At 41.7% G+C, this 25,663-nt stretch overlaps 1 protein-coding gene and 2 long non-coding RNA genes across 3 annotated transcripts; 1 reads left to right on the top strand and 2 right to left on the bottom strand.

Annotated features, from left to right (window-relative positions):
• Positions 1-1,090: 1,090 nt before the first annotated feature.
• PIK3R4 (phosphoinositide-3-kinase regulatory subunit 4) lies at positions 1,091-21,952 on the top strand. Its single transcript, XM_072329690.1, has 20 exons — positions 1,091-1,220; positions 1,415-2,182; positions 3,449-3,582; positions 3,770-4,352; positions 6,075-6,209; positions 8,001-8,222; positions 9,971-10,144; positions 10,910-11,055; positions 12,102-12,305; positions 13,067-13,268; positions 14,258-14,457; positions 14,785-14,995; positions 15,760-15,925; positions 16,696-16,860; positions 17,769-17,980; positions 18,243-18,374; positions 19,674-19,774; positions 20,305-20,393; positions 20,829-20,937; positions 21,312-21,952. The coding sequence occupies exons 2-20, from the start codon at positions 1,453-1,455 to the stop codon at positions 21,480-21,482; spliced, it is 4,086 nt and encodes a 1,361-aa protein (XP_072185791.1). The 5' UTR covers positions 1,091-1,220; positions 1,415-1,452; the 3' UTR covers positions 21,483-21,952.
• LOC140248714 (uncharacterized) lies at positions 13,762-18,496 on the bottom strand. Its single transcript, XR_011902877.1, has 3 exons — positions 18,395-18,496; positions 15,792-15,883; positions 13,762-13,972 (listed from the first exon to the last, which is right to left on the bottom strand). It is a non-coding gene; the product is annotated as an uncharacterized lncRNA (long non-coding RNA).
• On the bottom strand, positions 18,658-24,400 carry LOC140248713 (uncharacterized). The gene is made up of 3 exons (XR_011902876.1): positions 24,308-24,400; positions 22,216-22,302; positions 18,658-18,931 (listed from the first exon to the last, which is right to left on the bottom strand). It is a non-coding gene; the product is annotated as an uncharacterized lncRNA (long non-coding RNA).
• Positions 24,401-25,663: the final 1,263 nt, after the last annotated feature.

Genomic DNA, 25,663 nt, shown 5'->3' with positions numbered 1-25,663 from the left:
GAGCACAAGGAAGGTCTGCTGTGCCTGTTGCAGATACACAGTGCTAGTACTGGGGCCTGCCCTGTTTAATATTTTTATTGATCTGGACAAGAGGATTGAGTGTACCCTCAGTAAGTTTGCAGACAGCACCAGTTGGGAAGACGTGCTGATCTGCCTGAGGGCAGAGAGGCCAACAGGATGAAGTTCAACAACACAAAGTGCGGGGTCCTGCACATTGGTCACAGCAACCCCAGGCAATGCTATAGGCTTGGAGCAGAGTGGCTGGAAAGCTGTATGAAGGAAACGATCCGGAGGTGTTGGTGGACAGACAGTTGCATGTGAGCCAGCAGTGTGCCCAGGTGGCCAGGAAGGCCAACAGCATCCTGGCTTACTTACCAGAAATAGTGCAGCCAGCAGGAGCAGGGAGGTGATGGTCTCTCTGTTCTTGGCACTGGTGAGGCTGCACCCTGAGTGCTGTGTTCAGTTTTGGGCCCTCACTGCAAGAAAGACATCAAGGCCCTAAAGTGCATTCAGAAAAGGGTAGCAAAGCTGGGAGGGGTCTGGAGCACAAGTCTTACGGGGAGCGGCTGAGGGAGCTGGGATTGTTCAGTCTGGAGAAGAGGGGATACCTCATTGCTCTCTACAGCTGCCTGAAAGAAGGCTGTGGTGAGGTGTGGGTCGGCCTCTTCTCCCAGGTAACAGTGATGGGATGGGAGGGAATGGCCTCATGCTGCACCAGGGGAGGTTCAGGTTGGATATGAGGAAGCATTTCTTCTCAGAGGGAGCAGTGCTGCAGTGGCACAGGCTGCCCAGGGAGGTGGTGCAGTCACGGTCCCTGGAGGTGCTCAAGAACCACATGGATGTGGCACTGAGGGATGTGGTTAGCAGGTATGGTGGGGGAGGGTTCGACTAGGTTATCTTAGAGGTCTTTTCCAACCTTAATGAATATGGAGCAGAAGGAAAATTGACGAGTGGATGGAAAAGGAGCTGAAGCGCCTCCTTGCAGGAAGGATTTTGCCAGCATTGCAGCCCCTCTTTAACCATGGAGACAAGAAAACGCTAACCCCAAGACACTGAGACGCGCCATGCCGGCGCAGGATGTGAGCTCACGGTACCGCCCCTTCCCCGCCCCGCTCATGGTGCCGGTTCCGCCGCCCTCAGTCCCGCCTTGCTGCATCCCGCGGCCGGGGCTGTCCCGGCTCTGCCAGGCCGGGCGGGCTGCGCCGGGCCGGGCCTGGCCGGTGAGCGCCACGAGGGGCTGCGGGGCGGCCCGGAGCCGGGCCCGGTGGGGAACCCAGAAAGGGGCGGGAGTGGCGGCGATGGGGCCCGGGAGGGACCGCGGCCTGGGGGAAGCGGAGGCTGCGCGGGAAAGGGGGTAGGTCCGCGGTCAGGCCGAGACTATCCGGGTTGAAATGTTCGTTGTCTTTTTCCCGAGGTGGACGGGTGCCGCCCGCCGCTGCAGGAGGGGCCGCCATGGGGAACCAGCTGGCTGGCATCGCCCCGTCGCAGATCCTCTCGGTGGACAGCTATTTCTCTGACATCCACGACTTCGAGTATGACAAAAGCCTGGGGAGCACCCGCTTCTTCAAGGTGGCCCGAGCCAAGCACCGGGAGGGGCTGGTGGTGGTGAAGGTGTTCGCCATCCAGGACCCGACCCTGCCCCTGACGAGCTACAAGCAGGAGCTGGAGGAGCTGAAGATCCGGCTGCACTCGGCGCAGAACTGCCTCCCCTTTCAGAAAGCAACCTTGTCCGAGAAGGCTGCCATGCTCTTCAGGCAGTACGTGAGGGACAACCTGTACGATCGGATCAGCACGAGGCCATTCCTCAATAACATCGAGAAAAGGTGGATTGCTTTCCAGATCCTGACGGCGGTGGACCAGGCGCACAAATCTGGGGTCCGCCATGGGGACATTAAGACTGAAAACATCATGGTGACCAGCTGGAACTGGGTTCTTCTGACGGACTTTGCCAGTTTTAAACCAACGTATCTTCCCGAAGACAACCCCGCTGACTTCAACTATTTCTTCGACACGTCGCGGAGGAGAACATGCTACATCGCTCCCGAGCGCTTTGTTGATGGCAGCATGTTTGCCACAGAGCTGGAAAACATGCGAGATCCCTCCACCCCTCTGGTAGACCTGGCTAACAGCAATCAGCGAACAAGGGGGGAGTTAAAACGTGCAATGGACATCTTTTCTGCAGGTACTGAGAGAGATCCGTGTGCTCTTCGTGTGTCAGGGGTGCACAGAAGCTTGTTATTTTTTGTGTGTTCTTTTTACTTATTATCTTTTACTTTTTTATTACAGCAGGCCTAGAAAACAGCTTGTGTGGGAAAAAAATTGCTTACCTTAAGCATTAGGACTGGTCTCCAAACCTTTCAGTTGCAGAAAGATTACAGACACAATAGAGTAAGCTACATGACTTAAATGCACCCGTGTTATCTGAGGAGCGCAATCAGATACTTCTGTTACAGCTTATCTCTGCCCTGGAAAAGAGGTGGTTCTACAGGTCACAGACTGTGATCTTCAGGTGGCTGAGGTCCCAGGGATGCAGTGTATGCTTCATGGGACCCGTGAGGAGGAACCAGTCAGTGGCACACCTAAGGTCTGCCTGGGAACAGAGCTGCTTTCCAGTGCAGTTTGGCAATATTAGCTTCAGAAGCTCCTTGTCCTTATATTTTTCCTACAAGCAGGAAGTTGGATAACTCAGTAAGCTCCTGTCATGGTTCCACTCAAAAGTTCTTGATAGAGTCCCACTGTGGGAGCCCGTCTTGAGTCACAGGCTTGTTTTGATTCATGTGTTTGGCCTATTAGAGAAAAACAAACAAACAGACAAAATTGAAGCGTGAACGTGTAAGTAATGGTTACTTCACTTTCACCAGCCAAGTTTCCAGGCTGCTCCACTGACAGGACACGATGCTGACCGTGGCAGGCAAACTGCAGGAACGGGATCTTTGAAGAGGACATGCATCATATACACAACAGGGTGCCATGTCTGGCAACCTTCTTATTTCGCACTGTTTTTAGGAACTTGTTTGAGCGAACGTATGCTGTCCCTCAGCATCACTGTGGAAGCAGAACTTATTCTTCTTGCTTCATTTGACCTCTTGCTTGGTCCATGCTTGATTTATTGGCACTCTTCCATGTAACAGTGATGTTGGTTCATTTTCTGATATATTTTCCATGTAACAGGTGGTTGAAATCAGTACCTCATGTTTCCTAATTGCAAAATCCTCTGCTGTTGGCTTGTTTGAAATGGAATACCTGGGAGGCATTTCAGAGATCAAGTGCAAAAGCCAGTTTTTGGAGATGGAGATGCTATCCCCTTTCCACAAGTGAATTAGTCAGCTCATTAGCCTTGTTTTTAATCAAGCTAAGGTTCACGTAGGATCTGTTCTTGTCTGTGTACAGAAAACAAAATTTCTGTTTTCAGTTCTCTCATGTCTTTGACTGTTTTTTTTTCCCCTAGGCTGTGTAATAGCAGAGCTGTTCACAGAAGGCGTCCCCTTGTTTGATTTATCTCAGCTTCTGGCTTACAGAAATGGCCTCTTTTCCCCCGATCAAGTCCTAAACAAAATTGAAGACCGCAGTATCAGAGAGCTGGTAAGGGTGGGCTGCAGCATCATCAGAACAATTTCTGTGTGTAGTTCATTTCACCTCCTTTCATGACAAATTGCTTGCTGATTTTGATTGTGGGTTTGGGTTCTTATTTATTTATTTATTTTGCATTACGAATGTCTAAACCTTTAATCTTTCTCTCCTGCTCCCTCCTGCTTCTGCCTTTCTCAAGGTCACTCAGATGGTCCATCGCGAGCCAGATAAACGTTTAGCAGCTGAAGATTACTTGAAACAGCAACGTAACAATGCCTTTCCTGAAATATTTTACACTTTCCTGCAGCCTTACATGGCCCAGTTTGCCAAGGAAACATTTGTATCAGCAGATGAGCGTATACTGGTCATACGTAAAGATCTGGACAACATCATTCACAATCTCTGTGGGCATGATCGCACAGAGAAAGCCGAGGGAGAGACCAAAGAGAATGGGCTGGTTATCCTAGTGTCTGTGATAACTTCCTGTTTACAGACTCTCAAATACTGTGATTCAAAACTGGCTGCTTTGGAGCTGATTCTTCATTTAGCACCGAGATTAAGTGTTGAGATTCTTCTGGATCGTATTACTCCTTATCTGTTACATTTCAGCAACGACTCTGTGCCCAGGGTGAGGGCAGAATCTGTGAGGACACTAACTAAAGTTCTTGCTCTCGTCAAAGAGGTGCCACGCAATGATATTAACATTTACCCAGAGTATATCCTGCCAGGCATTGCACACTTGGCCCAGGATGAAGCCACTATTGTCAGGCTTGCATATGCTGGTAAGTAGAAATCCACTCATAACTCCAAATCTTCTTTTTTATTGTGCTTCTTTTAATGTTTTGTGTACTCACAGACAAGGTTAGGGATTAGAGCCTGGTGCTCGGGGAAGCAGTCCTGCTTCTCTTTTCTAGATAAACAAGGACATAACAAGTAAAAGTTCTTCTACAACCATGTATGTGAACAGGGCTTTTGGAGCCTGCCCGCTCTCTGCAGATCTAATTTACCTTAGTTAGCATTTTGTTAGCTCAGACTGATATCAGTTAGGCCGCTCTAAGCAATTAGTAAACATGAGACATATGTAAAGCATCAATTTGTTGTTATGCTTCAGTGACTTTCCCACAGAATGAAGTTTGGTGTTCGGGGCTGAGATTATCTGCTGTGTAATAGTCTGCCTTATACCTTCAGAGATGTTTTCTTCATATGTTTATTCAGATAGCTGAATTGTGGTGGTTCAGGAAGCAGTTTTGTAATTACACCTTTATACACTATTCACCCCTTACTGTTATTTGCTTTGACCATTCTGTTTACTAATGCACAATTCAGGTGACGGTGTGATGTGTTTGTTTGTTTGTTTTAAACTAAATTTACTGATAAATGCCATTGTCAAAGGCATTGGATGGGTGGTTAGTCGAACCAATTCACCTTGGTGTTCCATATTTTGGGCTTTATGGAAGAGTCATTTTCTCATGCCTCGCTTTTATTTCTAGACTAGGAGAGAGAAAAAAGAAAGAAAGACACAAAAAGAAGAAGACCAAACTTCAGCCTGTCCATAATAAAATTCGAAATTAGTGAATTTAAAGCTGAGCTTGTTAAATAAGCTGAACTGGGGGGAAAAAAAAGTAGCCAGCTCTGTTTGTGCAAGTGCAAAAAAGCTGCAGATCTCACTACCCAGTAGATTCCACTTGTGTTTGCTTGAATTGTGGATAGCTAAGTCTGGATAGGTAGCCCTCAATTCAAACAGCTTTCTTTTAAGAAAGCAATTGAACTTCAATAAGTTAATAAGTAAATAAGAATATTAGGCTAACTTTAGTAATATAGACATCAGTTAAATTATGTTACCACGCCTTTTGGAAGCATTGTGACTGGTGACTTACAGGATTTAAAGCAGGCTGTGTATGGTTTCCATTGGCATGTTGATGTTGTCTTGGCCAAGACTCAAAATGGCTGCTTAAGTGGGACGAAAGCCCTGGCAACGTTATGCCTGTGTCAGCCACTGCCTGACCCATATAGCCCAAATTGCTTCAGTGGCTTCCAGACACTGCAGGATGGTGCCAGATGGCATGGATAGATATAGGACAAATGTCTTCAGATTGGAACCCAGCCCTCAAGTGTAACCCCAAGGATACAAATTCTGGCGTGGTGGCATGTTGTTGTTTTGAATTGTTGTTAATTGCCCTTTCAATTCTATCAAGCCACTTAGTTATCCACCTGAGATAAGGTGATATTTTGGGCTAGTTTAGGAGACTAAAATTGGTTGCAGTTGCATTTTTTCCTACCCATTTAGACAATGCTACTGTGTGATATGATATACCTGGTTGCTATTCTGTGTTTAGGGACATGAGTCCCTGAAGTGGGTTTGCAGAACGTATTGTGTAATCTCAGTGCTATTTGCCTATCCTGACTGGTATTCTGAGTGGTTGTAATATCTCACAGGGGGATCGTCAGAAGTCTGTAAATTGGCAAAGCAGAACAATTCTAAACCAAAATGTTTTCCTCTGCAGAAAACATAGCATTGTTGGCAGAAACAGCTCTAAGATTTCTGGAGTTAGTCCAGCTGAAAAATCTAAATATGGAAAATGAACCAAATGGCGAAGAAATGGATGAAGCATCTCACCCTAGTGATAACTATGATACAGGTAATGTCGCTTCCACTTACCTTGCTTCTTTATAATAGCAAAATGCAGAGCTGGTTTTTGTTGTCACTTGGCCTTCTTATAAATGGGAAAAAATGCTTTGCCTCAGCTGGTATCTGTCACAGCTTCATGTAGAAACTGGCATCTCTGTTCTGAACGCTGTGAAAGAGAAGAAGAGAGAAATGAGCACAGTTCTCTGCAAGTTCTCAAAGTATTTGTGGCTGGTTAGCTGCATATCCAACTTCGTTGTCCCTTCAACAAGGCAGCTCTGCTCCAAACACCACTTCCACTGACGTGCTTGGCGGAGCTAACTTTGAAAAATCTGACAAGCTCTGACGTAGTCACACTACTGTATTTTTCAGTTGTTCTTCCCTGACGGTTTGTGTGCCTGGCTGTCCTTGTCTGTTGTCTGCAGATGCCAAAAATGTGGGTGTCTCTGACAGTAACGTGGTCACCTGTGCTATTATAACTGTTGCACAGAGTTGTTTGGTGTTTTTTTTCCCTTCCCTTGGCAAGGAGGGGTGAGTAATAAGTGGACTATGTGTCAGCTTCAATCCCTTTAGTGAAACATGTGTTTCTTGGATAATACTGAGCAAGTTTTCCAAGCTGAGAAGTTTGTGGTTAAAAATACGTTCTATTCTGGGGTAAGTACATTAATGTGCAACCGATTATAATGGTAAACTTCTCATGCATACACTATTTGGTAGCGAAAAAGACGTGTTTCAATTATATTTTAAATAGTTGCAGAATGATACTTAAAAAAATAAAATCCCCTTTCGGTTCCTTCATGTAAACTGTTGGGTGTTCACAGTTGCTGAGGCGTGAGAGAAAGGATGGCCCATCTTACGGGCTCTGTTCATAAGAAACACTGTCCTGTATTACCCAGCAAGCTTGGACATGGAAGTAGTAATGCAAGGAAGAAAAGAGTTTGAATGGTTCTATTCTTTTATTCTTTTCATGCTTTCAGAAAGCAAGGCTGAGAAATTTGAACCCAGAAGGCAACTTTTTCCACGTGACTGACAAACTGTTTTGGAAAGTAAATTAGCTGGTGTTCTGACTGCCTGTGGGCAAGTGGCAATTACCTCTGCAAAGCTGAATTAGCAATATCTGAATTTAGTGCTATTTGCTTGAGAATCTCCACCATAGGCTTTCAGTATTAGCGTATGCATCAACTATACTGTTATTTCTACTTCATGGAGTTTTTTTTCCTCAGTTCCATCATGGAATAGAAGCAAGGAGTGAGATCACTTTCAAGTTTTTGTCACCATTGTTAGGGTAACTGCTAGTATTGTGTAACACTGCAAGTGCTCATGTTTTCAAATACTATTTGTTTCTCTCTGACCTTAGTGAAGCCAGTCTTCCTCCCTAAGTAAAAGTATTCTCTCGTCAATTCACAGCTGTTACAACTGATGGTCAAATAAGTGTGTAAAAGCAGAGTTGTCTTGAAGTACCTTGTTTAACACAGTAATGTTGCTGCTGACTCATTCGATGCTTTTTCACTTCAGCATTTCATTTGTATACAAAATGGGTTGGATCATCTTAGTTGAAAATAAGAGAAATGTAGAATTGCATTTCTCTGCTCATATTTCTGTAGTCTGACTTTGCCACTACCCTCATGCTTAGTCTGAAGTCTTTTGTAAGCCAGTCCTTGGAATTGTTGAGATTACGTTGCTTTGTTCATCTTAGCAAGTGTTTCTATGGTGTTTTTCAGGATATCAGTTTAACTCCCTTAGCAGTATATGTGCATGTACAGTTTCCCATTTATCTAATTGTTCACTCCTTTGTCTCCTGCAGAGCTGCAAGCCTTGCACGAAATGGTCCAGCAGAAAGTTGTCACTTTGCTGAGCGACCCAGAAAATATCGTGAAACAAACACTAATGGAAAATGGAATAACGCGTCTCTGCGTATTTTTTGGACGTCAAAAAGCCAACGATGTTCTTCTATCTCACATGATCACTTTCTTAAATGATAAGAATGACTGGCATCTTCGAGGAGCTTTCTTTGACAGCATTGTGGGTAAGGGTTTGGATTCAGCCAAACTGAATAGTTTTTTCACATCCTGGAAGCTGTTAAGCCATTTCTTCTGAAGATGTAGGTAATTTGGGGGAAGTGACATGCTGAATTACTGTGTAAAGGTTTCTCTGTGGAGTAAAGAAGAAGCAACGTAAATAGAAGTAACTTTTTTTCTGTCTAAATATTTCTTTCAAATGAGACTGATACCTCTAAGGCCAGGTTAGATTCACATCAAAAATAGAACTTTAATTATGTTTGTTCTTACTTTTAATTTTTAAAATCTTTTCTGAAGCCACTAATTGAAAAAAATGAATTGTGGCAAATCAATGCTCAAATTTCTGCAAACCATCTAGAAAATGCATCACTTTAACTGTGTGCATGGTCCCATTCCTCAATAGACCTGTTTGCGTGATAAAAACTTAGTGCTGATTTCCACATTAGGGTAGAAGTGATGAAGTTATTTAATGTGTAAACTTGATTATGGTGGGAAGACACCTGACTTTGTGATATTTGTCAATCCCCAGTAACTGGGTTAGAAGCAGATACAGTTACAATCTATGCTGTGCATCGTCTATGACAACAACAATGATAAGCCTGAGTTATTCGATGAAAAAACAACTTTTCTCTCTTGGGAATGACCAGAGGACTTTCCCAGTTGCTTGTAGGAAGGAACGTCAGTTTGATGGGTGTAAAGCAAGAGGAAAGATCAGGAATTCAATGAGGTCCATCTCCATGACAGTTGCCAGAGATTAATTATAGTAGATGGGTTACTAATCCAAGGAAGGGATTCCAGATGACAGTGTCATGTGGACACTGGCTGGTTGCTGTGTGGGAAAGAAGAAAAGAATAAGAAAGCAGTTGTTTTTTTTTTCTACTGGGATGTGGCTGATAAGTTTTGGTCCATCAGCTTCAAAGGGATTACATTTATTTTGCTTTTAATCTTGGCTTCCTTCAGAGATCTTTGAAATATATTTTAAAATTGGATTTGTTTTTGAAACTATGGGTCGGGTGGCTTCGTGGTGCTAAATAGAGAGTAGCTAACTTAAGTAAATCTTGAGGCCATGTCTGCATGTCAGACTGGAAGAGTTTTAGAAGATTGTTTTAAAATGTTTCATTTCAACTTTTGGCAATTGTTGTAATAGATAAATGAACGTATCTGAAGGACGTTCTTTGCTGATAACTAGTCCAGTATCCGGTTCAGCCTCTCAGGAAGCTGAATGCTATTCAAATTACCATTGCTACTAAATTAAAAGACAAAAATCCTGCCAATATTCTTTCAGCAGTGCTCATTTACCCTTTCCACGTACAAAAGCAGGCACTGCATCCCCACCCTTAGGAGCACTGCTATTTTTGCCTCACCGTTTCAGACTTGTGCTGGCCAGCTGTGCGTTTACATCCACGCCTGACCTCTGGGAGGGCTTCAGCAGGCACAGAGTTTGGATTCAGTCAAACAGCTTTCAGAGCGTTTTTCTAACTCTCTGTTTTCTCAGAAATTTTAACAAAAATTGTGTCTTCCACATCCACTTCTGTGTGAGTACTGGGTTTTGTAGGACTGCGGCCTTGAGATTTGCTTCCTGCATCGCTGTCTCAGTATATGCATTTATTTCTTGTTTTCATAACTTACTTGGAAAATGCTCCCCGAGTCTCTGTATGCTGTAGGACTGAAACCTTAAACTTTGGAAAGGAAAAGCAAAGAAGTGTTACTTTGGATTCTTATGTGTTTTTTGTTTGTTTGTTTTAACATTTTTCAGGTGTTGCTGCTTACGTTGGCTGGCAGAGCTCCTCAATACTGAAGCCTCTGCTTCAGCAAGGACTCAGTGATGCAGAAGAATTTGTCATTTATAAGGCCCTCAATGCTCTTACTTGTATGTGCCAGCTAGGGCTCTTGCAAAAGCCTCATATTTATGAATTTGCTTGTGATATTGGTAAGTTGGAAGACAGATGGTTACCTTGTTTTCCTACTAAAGAAAACTTCATACTGCAGAAAGCTTCGTGGCCAACTTCATAAAGTTTCATAGCCTAACTGTTCAGTATGCAAACCTATAGTACTCTTATAGAGTTTACTTGAATGAGGGATGCCCAACGTTGGCATGCTGTTTATCAAACAGCTAGTCTTTTGATACTTTATCTTTTCATGGCTTTTCAAAAGCATTCAGAATTTGGGGCAGGTGATCTTTGGTTTTATATCTCATGACTGGATACCATCCCTTGATTACAGCTTCATAAAACCTGTGTAATTGAGATGGACTTCTGAATCCAACAGGAAAACATTAGTTATCTCACAATATAAATAGCGACTATTCAAGGAAGAGAAGGGAAAGAGGAATGAAAGAACTACGTGCTTAAAAGGAAAAACAAATCCTTGGTACTTCAGTTCTCTTAAATTGCCCAAATTAAGGTTAGCATTTATTTTTGGGTTAGTCTCCTTTGCAAATCTGGAATTGATACTGAGAAGTGAAATGAGTAGATTGGACAAATATTCCTTCTGTCAACAGCGAGGAGGCTCCACACCATTGGCCCAGTAAAGTTGATAAAATAGTTTTCTCATTTCAGGTGTCAGTTGTAGTGCTCTGCTGGAGGAAAGGCTGAAATTAGGGGTGGTTCTAGTGGGTGGAAATGACATTACGGGCTGCCTTTTATAGGATGGGCCTCTCTTTAATTTGAATGTTCTAACAGTAATTTTCTTTCAGCACCTTTCCTGTGCCATCCTAATCTTTGGATACGTTACGGTGCAGTGGGATTTATCACTGTGGTTGCACAGTACTTAAATATCGCTGATGTCTACTGCAAGCTAATGCCATACCTCCATCCTTTTATCACACAGCCAATAATACAGGTAATGCTTCAAATATTAATGTGATTATATCTTGACCAGTCATAATTCTGTGGTCTGTTGTTGCCATGGTGCTGGCTATTAAGAACATTAATTGTTTTGTCACTCTTTGTGGTGGTTTTTGTTTTGTTTTTTTGAAGTAAGGGTAGAGTTACTTGGGTTGTTAGGTTTTTTTTTTTTACTCTCTGCTGGAAAACATGAATGACTATTCCCATTCGTGACTTATCAATTCAAGACTTTCAAGACTTATCCCTAATTGGTTGCAAATGGCAAAATGTTTTACAAAGCCTAAAGTCAACAAGTCTGTCTTCTGGTTCAAGGCATTCTCTGCCTTGTTTGCAATCAAGCCACAGTTTATAGGTCTAAAAGGCATGAAGAGTCAGCTTTGACACAAGCATTTCTGTGTTATGTGCTTTTGTTTACAAGACTGAGTGTTGCATTCCTGCCCTGCTAACGCACAGAACTGTGTGACTGACCCTCTGAAAACATGAACAACCTGGTAGCTAAGCTATTGCCACACAGTGCTACTTGTGTGCTTTATTGCTTTGCCAGGACGAAGAGCAGTGTTCAGTGTGTGACTGGGAGTGGCCTGCATAATGCTGGCAATGTTTGCACAGGCATCTTTGCATACAGCTTTAGAACCTGTAGAATTCATTTCTTGAGTGTTTAAGTAGATAAGAAGCAGCTGCAGTACTTGCATTGAAGCGTGCATCATGTGTTTGATGTTTGGGTTTTTTTAATCATGCAGTTGGTAGGTTAATTAAAATCATATTTTTCTTTCTCTTCCTGGCCAGTTTTTGCAGTGGTTTAGGCACTGGTTGATAAATGTCTATCTTGTTTGGTTTGGGTTGAGATTTTTTGTTGTTGTTGTCATTTTTTCATTTGTTTGTTTGCTTGTTTTTATGTTAATATTCCCTGTTGTCCCATTACCAACCTGTAGGCTAGGAAAAACAAGTAGACATGATGTCTATAGCACTTTCATGTTAGTTTTCCCTATATTTAATGGATATCTTTCTTCCTATTGACTGATTTCTGGTTTTGAATTGCAGATAGATAAAGAAATAGTCCTGCTAAGTGTACTTAAAGAGCCCGTCAGCCGTTCCATATTTGATTACGTCTTAAGATCAAAGGATATCACAAGCCTTTTCCGACACCTTCAGATGCGTCAGAAGAAAAGGAATGGTGTCCTCCCAGACTGTCCACCCCCAGAGGACCCTGCCATTGCACAGCTGCTGAAGAAGCTACTTTCACAAGTGATTGTTTTTTCATTTGTACTTTGGAAATCAGAATTGAGACTCTCAGGCTCTGTATGTCTCTATAGCAACCTTGCGGTCGCTGCTTTTAGAGGATCCCAGCCCGAGGTTCAGTATGGGTTTGCTGGACAAAGAGTTCAGAACCTATGGAAGATTCCTTAAAGATCTGCCAGAAATAGGGCAGCTTTAGGCCTGAAATCCCCAAATATATTTTCTTCTTGATGATTTCAGTTGTATGTCTTGGATTTCAGATGTGATATATCAGTGTTGCAGAACATAGGCTATGTAATGTGCTGGAGTGTATGTTTGTTGAAGAGGCAGACTTGCAAATCACAGTGCAAAAACCAAAGGAAGATGAAAAGTTATGAAGCTTGTACTTGAAAAGGGTAACAGTAAGAATCACCAATATGAACCAGAAAGAGGAAGGACTGCAGCCAAGTGTGTGTGGTGTTCTTTTACCCCACTGTCTGTGGGCTGTAGTCATAGCCTAGAGGTGGCAGTTAAGCAGATTGCACCAGGTGGTGATCCAGTATTAAGTGCAGCTCTTCTCTCAGTATTCTTCCTCACTTGAGGAAGAAAGATAAAAATACAGCTACTTACCCAAAGTATCAAATAAGTAATAGGCTGGTGTCTTGAGTTTTGAGGATGTGTTCTTTGCTTCTGAGACAGTCATTTTATTTTACCGCTTCTTGTATCGGCATGCCTTGATGCATGTTCTTTTTCATAACATAAATAATAATATATTTTCTCTTACTCTGTAGGGGATGACTGAGGAAGAAGAAGACAAACTTTTAGCACTGAAAGACTTTATGTTAAAATCAAATAAAGCCAAAGCCAACATAGTGGATCAGAGCCACCTGCATGACAGCACTCAGAAAGGGGTGATTGATTTGTCAGTTCTGGGAATAATCAGGAGACAAGTGGATCTGGTTAAAACAAAGCAGGAGCCTGATGACAAACGTGGTAGGTATATTTTGTAGTCTTATCTAGGTAGAACTAAGTCTTTAATTTACTCAGCAGTTCACCCTACATAATTATTGCCACCCTCACTGAATTAGCAATAAGAAAATCTAGCATGATTTCTCAGTAGCATGCTGATATATGAAACGTGAGGTTTGGAGATGCTCTCTGCAACAGTGAAAGATGGGAATATTTTGCTTGTGAGAGTACTTAAATAAGACTGCATTTGCTGTAGCGATGTGTGCAGCTGATTGTCAGAAATGGAACTAGATACCCTTTGTAACCAAGTGTGAATTGTGAAGGCTACGTATCTGCCATCACTCTTTTCTCTTAAGAAGCAATGAGCTATTAAAAAGTGAAAATCCAGGATATCTTCTTGAGCTAACATAGTTTGAAGTACTGGGATAATACAGGCTGGCACTGACAATTGCTAGCTGTCAGTTATCATCAAGTACGTACTTTCTCTGCTTTAGAGTTGTTCAGCTGTCCATCCACTTCTATTTTGCTTTGCTTGCTCTGCTTTCTGTTCATAAAGCCCCTTATATTTCCATGTCCAGCTTTGAAGTCCATTTTCTGCTAACTCTGTTCCAGTTGTCCGTATCAACAAAACTCTTCCAGGTGATACTTAAGCTTCCTCTTAGCACTTTCAAACTTGCAGGTCCCCCCTCTCACAAGCAAAAATTTTTCATGTGGATTCTTGCAGCTTTCTAGATGGAAAAAAATCATGATATTGGAATTAATTACTACATGAATCAGCTGTAAGATTAATAAGTGTAAACAGAACACTTGCCACATGTTCTGCTTGCCTCCTAAAGCCCTGTCAGCTGACATAAACAACCTAGTAGTAGTTTTTCTCTTTAACTATATTTGGATGATAAATTGGTGTGTATACATTGGTCTCACATGTAGTTTGAAAGTAACAAGTGAGGGCTGCCATGACTGCATTTCTGTTTTTCACTCCCTTCCCTCCCCTGCCTCCCAACTCATTATAGCTAGAAAACATGTAAAGCAGGACTCAAACGTAAATGAAGAATGGAAGAGCATGTTTGGGTCTCTGGAACCACCCAACATCTCCCAGCCAATACCCAAAGGACACGGGCAAACTGCTGATCTGGAAGCTATCCAGGCTGGGAAACCACTTCGTTCAGAGTCCTCAGCTGGCATTTGCACCACTTTGTCATCCTCCCCACAGGTACTGCTGAAAAACACCATCTTTTCATAGAATCATTTGAATTGGAAGGGATCTTTAAAGGCCATCTAGACTAACTCCTGTGAATGAACAGGGGCATCCACAGCTACATCAGGTTCCTCAGAGCCTGGTCCATGCTCTTATAAAAATACTTTCCCATATCTTAATTGTTTTCAAATTTTTGATTGAGTTTCTGTCACGATGGCTCTAAAATACTAATTGTCATTAGTATTGTTGCCGTTGTATATTTGATTAAAACTAGTCGCTTTTGCAAGCCTCTACCTTTGTAATATGTAAGACATGCATCTGTAAGCGCTCATCTTCTTACAGGCAACTGATGGAACAGTTGTTCAACCCAGGAAACCAACGATACAGGTACTGAGCAGTACAGTGTCTCCATCTCCATACCAGTTACGCATCACCACTTGCAAAACTGAACTCCAGCAGCTGATTCAGCAAAAGCGAGAGCAGTGTAATGCAGAAAGAATTGCCAAACAGATGATGGAGAATGCTGAGTGGGAGAGCAAGCCTCCACCTCCAGGTAAATCACATTGGCCACCGAGGCCAATAGACAGATGCACAGAAGAAAAATGATTTGAGTTAAAACTTAATTATACCAAGGAAAAAATGCAAAGCGTTAGGAAAACAGGAAATCTTAGGTAATGTGCTCTCTATGCACAGCGCTTATTTAGAAAAATATCTGCCTGCCTACGAAAGAGGATCTGGAAACCTATATCTTTACCTTTGCGGTAATGGGCCCAAGTGACTGGTGTAAAGCTCAGGGTGTGCTTTCTGCTCCAATGAGTTTTCTGAAGCAGGATGTTTACAACAGGGTCTGTGGTAGATAATTTGTCTGATGACAGGTGATCTGTGCGCTAGCTTCTCTACAATGCCCATGAGTCCTAAGGGGCTCTTTGTAATTTCACTGAATGTACATGGAACCAATCTAAAAGAAAATATTTAACTGGTTCTGCCAATAAGGTTTAGTGTAGAGTTGAGCAAATAGCCTTTTAAAAATGCATCACCTGTGCCCCATCCCTGGAGACATTCAAGGTCTGACTGGAGGGGGCTCCAAGCACCCGGATGTACCAGAAGGTACCCTGTTCATTGGAGGAGTTAGTCTAGATGACATTTAAAGGTCCTTTCCAACTCAATCAATTCTATGTTTTCAGGGCCTTCTGTGCTTTGAAGCTATAATGACTGTTTCCCAACATGCCTGTTGGTGGGTAGGGTCAGGGGAATCTTCATCTTCCCATTAGGTTAGGAAATCAATGCCAAGCTTTGTGATTTTGTTTGTCCCCATAGGATGGCGTCCCAAAGGATTGCTGGTAGCTCACCTTCATGAACACAAATCTGCAGTGAACCGCATTCGGGTCTCTGATGAACATTCCATTTTTGCCACTTGCTCTAACGATGGCACAGTGAAAATCTGGAACAGCCAAAAAATGGAAGGAAAAACCACTACAACCAGGTAGCTTTAAAACTCACGGAGCTGCTGTTTTAGTCTGTTTCTTATTGTAGAGCTTGGAGAAAAATATGAATCATTTGTGGCTATGCTAGAGATTTCTGGTGTTTCTCTTGGCATACAAACACAAGATAGTAGAAGCAGATAGCATTTGCAAGCAAATCTTGTTCTGTCCTTAACTAATTGAAACAGCAGAAGGATTGTTTCAGAACAGTAATTACAGGCTTTTGATTTTGTTTCTATAATTAACGTTCTGTTGCTGTTGTTTAAAGCTGTCTGAGGTTTTTTGGAATAGATTTAGCTTTATGATTGACTGTCTCACCCACTGATAGTTGATGTAGGAAAGCTGTGTTGTTGGTTGAAAGACAGATGGGTGTTTTGGGGCTGACAGTCCCTGTGAGAAGTATTTCGGGGAGAAGAGGGTGCATCTCAAAATACAGATGCAGTGAACTGCAGTGTCAGTTAAATAACAGTAACTACAGTGTGCTGCTTTGATAGAGATCTGGGGTAGACTGATGTTCTCTTTGTCTGGCAGGCAGATGTGTTCTTTTGCACCTGAAGACTGTCACAGCCCATAGGCTCAAAAATGGATAGTTAAACTTGCAGAAGCAACTCAGGCTTTGTTCCTTTCTAACTTTGGAACTCTTAAAAAGCATTGTTTTTGGAGGTCTCTTGAGCCATCGGTTTTAAATAAGTGTTTGAGATAAGTAATTTTTACTTAAATTGCCACAAAATACATTTCCTCTTTTTCTTCCCCCTCTCCTTTTACCCTTCAGATCAATTCTGACATACTCTCGGATTGGAGGACATGTCAAGACTCTTACATTCTGCCAGGGCTCACATTATTTGGCCATAGCTTCAGACAACGGTGCTATCCAGCTTCTTAGTATTGAAGCTTCAAAGCTCCCTAAATCTCCTAAGATTCAACCAATTCAAAGCAGGTATGTACTTACAGCAGTTAAATCTCCCTGCGGAGCTCAAGCTCCTAGTGTATCTCTTGCTTAGTGTGTGTTTGCTCCAAGCTCCTGCTGGCTAATCCCAGGCTGTACAGGAAGGCTATAATCTTATCTTGCTTAATAAAGAAGTGCTGAAAGGCAACAGTGTAGGAATGAGGATTTGTAGCTCTTGGTTATAGCTATCTGCTGTGTCACTGGACTCATTATAAGTTTGAAAGTCAGTAAATCTAAATACTTCTAAATCCTTTTATTTATTCGCTGGGTTTGCTCATTTCTTACCTCCCCTATTACAGTGTTAATCTCCAAAATAACTTGATCAGAATCCTTTTAGAAGTCATTAATGGACACTCACAAATGCACAATGCATAGTTTGACGTCGGGCCTGCAAATCTGTCTCCCAGGCACTTAATATGAGTAATGTGGCAAAGATATGAGGCATGGGATACTACTTAGAGGAATGTTTAGGTGTTTTAATGTTTGTTTTTTAACCTTTCCATACAAGCAGTTTTGAATATTTGGCACCAATTCTACTGCTTAATCTTCCAGCTTGAATGAAGGACGTGTCCAACAGCTGTCTCAGAGATTTCTTTCAGCTCTAAGTAAAAGTCATTTTTTGTTTCAAACATCCTCTCTTGTTTGGGATTAAGTTCATAAACAAAGTAAGCTTAATCTAAGGAAGGTTAGAAGCTACAACCTAGAGATGTATTTTTCTTCTGGCGTATACTGAGTCACACACAGTGAGTGACTGAGCGCAGTTCTGTCAGTACAGCAATGGAGAGGAAAGAAGAGATGTGTGTCCCTGCCAGTAGGGCCTCGGTAGATGAACATCTGAGAAACAGTCTTAAACTTGGTAATACTATCTGTTTCTAAATCAGTGTATTCTTTTAACCCAGATCCTTAGATTTGAAGGATGATGGCTGTGTGGTCGATATGCATCACTTCAATTCAGGAGCCCAGTCAGTGCTGGCTTATGCTACGGTTAATGGATCCCTGGTTGGATGGGATTTACGATCGAACAGCAATGCTTGGACACTGAAACATGATTTGAAGTTAGGCCTCATAACTTCATTTGCTGTGGACATACACCAATGCTGGCTGTGTATTGGTAAGCCTGTATTTCTTATTAGTTGATTTTTGTTTCCCCGCTTTGATTTTCCTTTACAATAACTATAGCTCAAGCTTTTGCTTCATCTGATTGACTAGAGTATGCCATTTTTCAAACAAGGGGAGAGAAATAACCACCTGATATATCTGTGGGAAGTAGTCTGATCTGTAATTACTTGGAAGCCCCATCTCCTAGAAATAGAGCACAAGGACAAAAACCCATGTAACTGTCCCTCTGACTCTGGACAGCTGTCTCTCACCAGGCACAAGCAATGGCACGATGGCATGCTGGGACATGAGATTTCAGTTACCAATCTCCAGCCATTCTCATCCTTCCAAGGCCCGAATCAGACGCCTGCTCATGCATCCTGTCTATCAGTCTTGGGTTATTGCAGGTAAACCATCTTAAACTTACCTCACTGTTGACACAGTCTGTGATTAAAGAAGCTTCTGTTTCAATTTCCGCTTCAAGCCCTGCTTTATGTTTTGGCTCATGCTTGTATTCTGCCACTGTGCCCTTCTTGGCTTTCTAAATGTAAAATAGGAGAGAGGTAAAAAAAAATATCTAGTAATAAGCCTTTATGAAAACGACAGCTTTTGCAATTGTTATTTTCTGGAGCATCTCTCCTATGAGTGTCCCTCCCTATGTGCAAACACTTTTTGCAGACAAAATGTTATATGAGACAAAACCAAAATTATGACGTACATTGAAGTTGATGGGAATTCTGCCACTGCATTCAGTGCCCTCGTAGAGCAGAGACTGAGAGGTTGCTCCATGTCCTGTCCCCACTTAATTCTGACCCAGCTGAGCTTTGGGCTAGAGCTTTCGAAGATCTTACAGGAGTCCTCATCTGGTGTGCTCACAGCTGCTTCATCCTCACTGCATCCAGCATTGTCATATGCTCTGCTCGTACTGGAAAGTACTTCTAGGTCTTCATGTCAGAAAGACGTTCTCAAAAAGACAAGTAGCATAAACTAAGACTGCAATAATGACACTGATAAAGTTGCTATAAAATGAGTTCGTAAACAAGCTTCCTGTTTTACTTATATGTACTTCTTATGTTTGACCAATTCTTGTAGCAGTGAACCCCTCTGGGACCAAATCAGATTTATTTAAAAGTCATGCAAATAAGAGAAGGTTCTCTGGGCTTCCTAGTTTTACTTCCCCGATAAAGAATGAATTGGTGATGAAGTTCATTATTTTGGAATCATATTGAAAAGTTCTTACCTACTTGTTTGATGCCAAGCATGTAAGCAATCCCTTTAACAGAGTTCTTTGCCCATCTACCTTAAACATGGGTGTGAAATGTCATTGTAGTTACTGAACTTGATAACTTTAGATTTGCTGTCTTAGCTGCTTAGGAATAATCTCCAAAGTCAGTGATGACAGTACCGAACAGGCAGACCATCCACTGTTCCTAAAGAAGCATGAGAAGTTATCTAGGGAGGAAATTATGAGGTTTGAATTCTCTTTAAAAAGGGTGGAAGATTAAAGCAGGATTATCCTGAGCTGCTATCAAGGGATAAAAACAACAAAACACATGCATGGTTGACAAAGCAAGACTAACAGCTGCTTCAGAGAGCAAGTACAGAGTGTTTCTATGTCGTACCCTCTGTGTCGTGTCATTAGAGTGACCTGTGAGAACCAAAACCACATGTTTTATTTGTATGCATTGGCATTCTGTTTCCTGTAGCTGTTCAAGGCAATAATGAAGTCTCCATGTGGGATATGGAAACTGGTGATCGGCGCTTCACTCTGTGGGCCAGCAGCGCACCGCCTCTTTCAGAACTGCAGGTCTGGTCTTCTTCTCTTCCCACTTCTGTTAAGTAGCTAATCCAGAACAATCTCAGCCTCCATGCTGTGAATCCATGCAGTTACATGTCTCTTCTTCTCAGGAACTTGCCCTGGTATTTATTTTGCCACTGTAACTTTTTTTGCTGTCAAAACTAAATTCCTTTTGTATAACAGCAGTGTAACCTAAATCTTCATTGGTATCTTCCAATGCATATGGAACATATCCAGCCGTATTCTCACAAGACCTGCTTGATTCTCTGATGAATAAACTCTTATTTGCCATCATTGAGAATATTGTTTGGGATATTGGAAAGTTTAATCTGTAGTGTTGTTCTGTGAACAGTAAGTAAAGAAATGAAGCATTTTACCCTAATATTCTAAGATGTGGCCTATTTAAAAAGTAACTTGGTTTTAGTCACAAGCATTTATTTGGAAATGGGATGGATAAATGTGATAAAGAATGCACTCCCTTTGTCAAACATGGCAACAGCTTCTGATTGTACTTAATAAATACCTCTTTTCCCTACTAGCCTTCTCCTAACAGCATCCATGGAATATACTGCAGTCCAGCATCTGGTAATCCCATATTACTGACAGCAGGCTCAGACATGAAAATAAGGTAACAAATCCAACAACATGGTTTGATGCTCTCCTTGCTACCCTTGTCTGGGTATTAAGTTTTGCCAAGCATTGCAAAAGTAAGCTCTAAAAAGTCAAAGCAATAATGCTGAACATGTGTTCACTAGCAAGCGTTAGTGAACAGAAAGAACTGTTATCAGCAAAAATAGTGCAAAACTTTCTGAAATGCAATGTGTCCCATTTTGTAACGTTCCTGGTAGGCAGCGTAGCAGAAATAAACTCCCAAAACATGACTTGTGTGAGCTTGCTATGAGTACTGATTCCTCTGCTTCTTTTGTCCCCTAAGTGCACAAAGCATGTAGTAGTTATGCTCATTAGTTTTCACCGCAGGAGCAGGACATGTTTTAAGCTGTTTTGTTTAACTGATTTAAAAATAAAATAAATTAATAGTTTTCTTGTGTTTCTTTGTGTTTAGGTTTTGGGATTTAGCCTACCCTGAGAGATCTTACATTGTTGCAGGAAGCTCTAATTGCCCATCTGTGTCTTACTACAGGAAGATAATTGAGGGCACAGAGGTGGTTCAGGTATTTTGCTTTGTCTGATAACCGGATCGGCTTGCTTTTATGATGGCCCTGTGGGTTACATTAACTGCACAACAGCTTTCCTTGCAACTGTCTCCCTTCTTACAGATGGTATCAGCACAGTGTTTTGGCATAGCTGGAAAGAAGTCACTTTAAAAGAAAAAATGTCAGTTATTTTTGACAGAATTTAGACTTAGCAGGTAGCATTTAATACAGAAGCCACGGCTTTGAACCAGTTTTCATAAAACCCTTGGAATGTTAAGATGTGTGTGTTACCATAGCTGCTATGTGGGACAGTGCTCACCTTGCTGTAAATATCTTATTTTCACTTCTTTTTTTTTCTTTTCTTTTTTCCTTCTCCTTTTTGTTTTGCATAGGAAATTCAAAACAAGCAAAAAATGGGGCCCACTGATGAGACCCCTCGGAAGGGTCCAGAGTCTCTCCCAGTTGGACATCACGATATTATCACCGATATTGCAACTTTCCAGACCACTCAAGGGTTTATAGTAACTGCGTCAAGGGATGGAATTGTTAAAGTATGGAAATAAAAGTTGCACTAATATATAGTATGTAAATATTTGTAATAAATAAACAATGTTATAATGAAGTTTTCGAGGACTGCTTCCAGATCATGGAATAGAATGGACTTCAAAGACTATAAAGGGGATGATAAAATCAGTTGTCAGTGTCCTACCACCCTGTTAAAAGCACTTCTTAATCACTTCTTTTATTAAAGATGTTTGGTATCGATGGCATTTCCTTGAAAGGCCAAGCAGTTTATGAAGAAATTGTTTAGCTTGGCCTATCCTGCATTGTTCTCGAGGATCTTTTGGAAGTTGATGGAAGGAATTCCCACCTTACACATTGTAAATGTATAAAAAGGAGAGGGCTGCTACAAGTATTTCAGCGTCTGACTGCTGCTGCATTGAATCTGAGAAATGAGATACGAACCAGTGCACTAATGTCCTTGCATATTCTTATAACTGTAATAAAGTCCACTTGAGCTTCTCTGTTTGGTACCTGAGTCTGTTCACATCCATTGTTCTAACGTGGCGACTGTGTTGTATGGTGGCTGTAGCATAAAAACAGTTTGCAGGGAAAATGAGTGTTGGCTCAGCCTTTAGAAATGATGGTGCATGTGTAAATTCATTAAGCTATAACAATAAGACTACAACACTCCGATTAACTAGAAGCTAAACAGCAGCTCCTCAGGGGTTATATAGATCAGAACTCTCCAGATGTCTCAAATGATCAAACTATTTCAAGAAGAAAAAATCATACCTGTAATTGGGTGTTTCTCAAGTTAGCACCTCTGCTTCTAACAGTAGCCCAGCTTTTGCTCTGTGCTTTTGGTTGATTTAACAGGTTCTGCAAAATAATGATTATCTAAATTGAAATGTCTTTTCTCAGAGGAAAGAAGTGTGCCTGTTGTTTAACTGTTCAGCCCTTTTCTCCTGTTTCCACATGTCTTTACATTTTACAGCAATATGCCTTTCTGCTGGGCAAGCAGTATGTGAGACAAAGTTGCGTTCAAGCACATCCTTAAAGATACCAATGCCCTGACTTCAGTTCCTTGCATTGTCAGGCTGCCTCTGTTTGATGCAGATTTTGCCTTCTCTCCTTTTTAGCCAGTGCAAGCAAGAATCTCGTAGCTTCTGGGATGCTACTTGGGAAGGATGAAGCCATGCTCATGAAGGGCACAGAAGGAAGGAAGAGGAGCATGGCTTTCTATGCCTGCTACCAAAGATTGGTTGAAGAAGCTATCAGCTCCTACTGGGAGAGGTTGCATCAACAGGGATAACAGCTGCTCCTAACAACACCCTGACACCCTTCTTAGTAGTGGCTAAAAAGGGGAAAAAACAGCAGCTGTGTCTAACACAATGCAGCCTACCTTATCTGGGGAGATTATCAAGAATCACCTTATGCCATTTCCCTCAGTACTCACAGGTGCATCCCATCAGGGCTCAGGGACTTTAGGTATGCCCAGTTTGCTTCAATATTCTATGGTCTGATCCCATTCCATCAAGGGTGCTTCTTTTTTACTACAGATTATCCCATTGGTCTCTAACACTGCTTCAGTCCCAGTATCAACTCCTTATGCCTTTATACTGCCATTGCTATTAAAACTCAGCAAGTGGATTGCATCTGGCCAAGGCACGAGAGTATGCACCTTTTGACTAGGGGAAGAACACAAGACTTTTGTACCACTTGCCCTAGGCCCAAATTAAGGGCAGGACATATACAATCCTTATTACAGAAAGTTATATTAATTGTGATATGTTCTAGATGAGTTTAGCCCCTTTCCTGTTATAAAAGCTGGCCAATTCATGTTGGATGTGCAGCTAAATACTATGATAGAAGCAAGAGAAAAATACAAAGCCAATAATGCTGGGTATTTTTCCTAAGATATGCCTTAGATATTTCATCTCTAACACTATCTGTTCCCTTTAGAGTAATTAAAACATGTATCTCTACCTCTAATTAATCCAAGATATAATCTGAAAACCTTTGAGAAATTAATGCTAGATTATGATCATTTTCATACTGCTATATAACAAAAACTAATAAAAAAAGGTATTAAATTTACTCACATAGACAGTTACTCCTATCTTAATTAATCCATCTCTATAAAGCTGGGCTTACTAGCATGCACAGAAAGGCCTTCAGCTGCAGTGTTCAAACTGCTAGTCAGTTGCCTACAAAATAATCCTTTTAATATCTTGCATTGTATAACTAACTGCTCAAAATTCGTATGCTATTTAATGTGTCTGAAAAGTGGGGGGAAAAAACCCAATGTTGCAAATTGCTATTTGCTGGAACATTTGACACAACCAGTAGGATGAGACAGTGATTAGACAACAGCCAAGCATCCTGTGGTAGCCAGCATATTCCTTTCCTCGGTGAAAAGCCCAAAGGATTTATGCCAGGGATGGAAGAATAAAAGATAAATGGGTTAGGAGGCTTTGAAAGCTGTTCTTCAAGGAGGGACAGCTGGTTGGTCTTATCTCAAATAGCTACAGGAGGAGCATCAAGCAGCCTGTCTGAGGTAATAAGATGGGGGATGATGTGTGGAAGGCACAAGCAGTTCAGCTCATGCAGACGCACAGATCTCTCCTTATCAAGCACCAGGGGTCCAACACATTAAGAGCCTTCCCTCAGTGAAAAACAAGAAATTTGAGCCAGCAGCAATACTAAGTAACTTTGGATGACAAGCAAGAGCCAGCTGAAAAGAAGAGATGAATTGCAGGCCACCCAGGGGACTCCGTGTCTCTTTGGACAAAGAACCTAAGAGAACAGAATCAGCCTTTGCTACATGAGTAGATATGCTTGATTTTTGACCTCTCTCTTTCAAGAAAAAGAATTATTTACTTACCTGAACAAGATGAGAACATCAGAGTTCTAAAGAGATTAGGAGATCAGATTCGCCCAGTGGTTCTGTCTTAGAAGTAGGATTTCTTTGAGTCTCTTCTAAAATACAGAACCTGTTTTTCCAAACAAGGCAAACTCCCGTCCTCATGTTCACCTCATGACTTAAGGGAGTGATTCATTTTAAAGAAGGAGCTGGCAGCTGGTAGCATACATAAGAAACAGATATTACAGAGAATAGCAATTGTGACATTTAGATAGTAAACACTCCAGAGTTGAAACATCATACGTATTTTGGCAGAAAGCAAACCGTGGTTCAGTCCATTCTTCAGATCTTCAGATAGATCAGCAATAGGCTCCCAAAAGGTACCTAAGGTGTCCTCCTTAAGTACTAGCCACAAATGCTGAAGAACAGAAACAGTGTAGAATATTTTTCATTCCTTTGCAATAGTTTTAGCAGCCTCATTCTGATACTTGCAAGACAAAGGACAGTAGCTTTCATCAGTTTACTTTTCTCAACTCAGTTTGGTTCAGTAGAGTAACCCATGAGATGTTTTTCAGGTTTTTCAACCAAGGAGCACCCCTTCTCAGCTGGGCTAAGAGTGACAGAGAGGTAACACTACATTGTTCAGCATCACCACAGCCCTGGGCTAGCAGAGCTTTGCAGTAGCCCACTCCCTTCAAAGTCAAGAGTTCACAAAATACCCCTCTAACTGACAGCAAAAGGCACCAGGCTTTTCCAAGTTCATCTGTGTTCCCTAGCAATTTGTTGAGGAATCCTTGGTCAGTAGCCCAAGCAAATTAGAGATATTTTTATTGACATTATTGTAGACAAATACAGAGAAGAACATTATTCCAGGCGAGTTTGTCCACCTCTACAAAGAATGGACTAAGGTGGTAAGAGTGCAATGTACCATGACTTCTACAGACGTGAAACAGGCAACAGCAGAGTTCAGGTAAGCCAGCAGAGTGTGAAAGCTCAGTTAAGCATCACCCTGTTGTTGAGCATTCCATTTTTTTGTCTTTAATAAGAATGTGTCCTCAGGAGTTATTTATTTTTTACCCTTCAAGATGAACCATGAAAATCTAATGTTCCAAAAGAAATGCATTTGTCTAACTTTTAGTGATAAGGGAAAGAGAACAGCACTTGCTTACATACAAGAAGGCACAGTGAGAATATTAGTCCATCTTTTTCTGCCATCTAATGGCAGAAATGTTTGAAAAAGAATGATTTTATTCACACCTTGGAATATTTGTAAGTGGAGTGACTATAGTAGAAAATCCTCCACATAAAAGCAAAGAAAGTACTAGTAAATGTGTGACCTTTGAGAGCTAAATGCTATTTTTTTTTTCCTCTATACAT

Source organism: Excalfactoria chinensis, chromosome 2, assembly GCF_039878825.1.
Source record: "Excalfactoria chinensis isolate bCotChi1 chromosome 2, bCotChi1.hap2, whole genome shotgun sequence".
Classification (NCBI taxonomy): Eukaryota; Metazoa; Chordata; class Aves; order Galliformes; family Phasianidae; genus Excalfactoria; species Excalfactoria chinensis.
The sequence above is the reverse complement of the archived record's forward strand: the minus strand, read 5'-3'. Positions and strand labels throughout refer to the sequence as shown.

Bases quoted from the DNA above. Each gene is read 5' to 3' on its own strand.
- PIK3R4 (XM_072329690.1), top strand. From the start codon at position 1,453: ATGGGGAACCAGCTGGCTGGCATCGCCCCGTCGCAGATCCTCTCGGTG. The intron at 8,223-9,970 runs GTAAGGGTTTGG...AACATTTTTCAG, and splicing joins TTTCTTTGACAGCATTGTGG to GTGTTGCTGCTTACGTTGGC. The intron at 16,861-17,768 runs GTATGTACTTAC...CTTTTAACCCAG, and splicing joins ATTCAACCAATTCAAAGCAG to ATCCTTAGATTTGAAGGATG.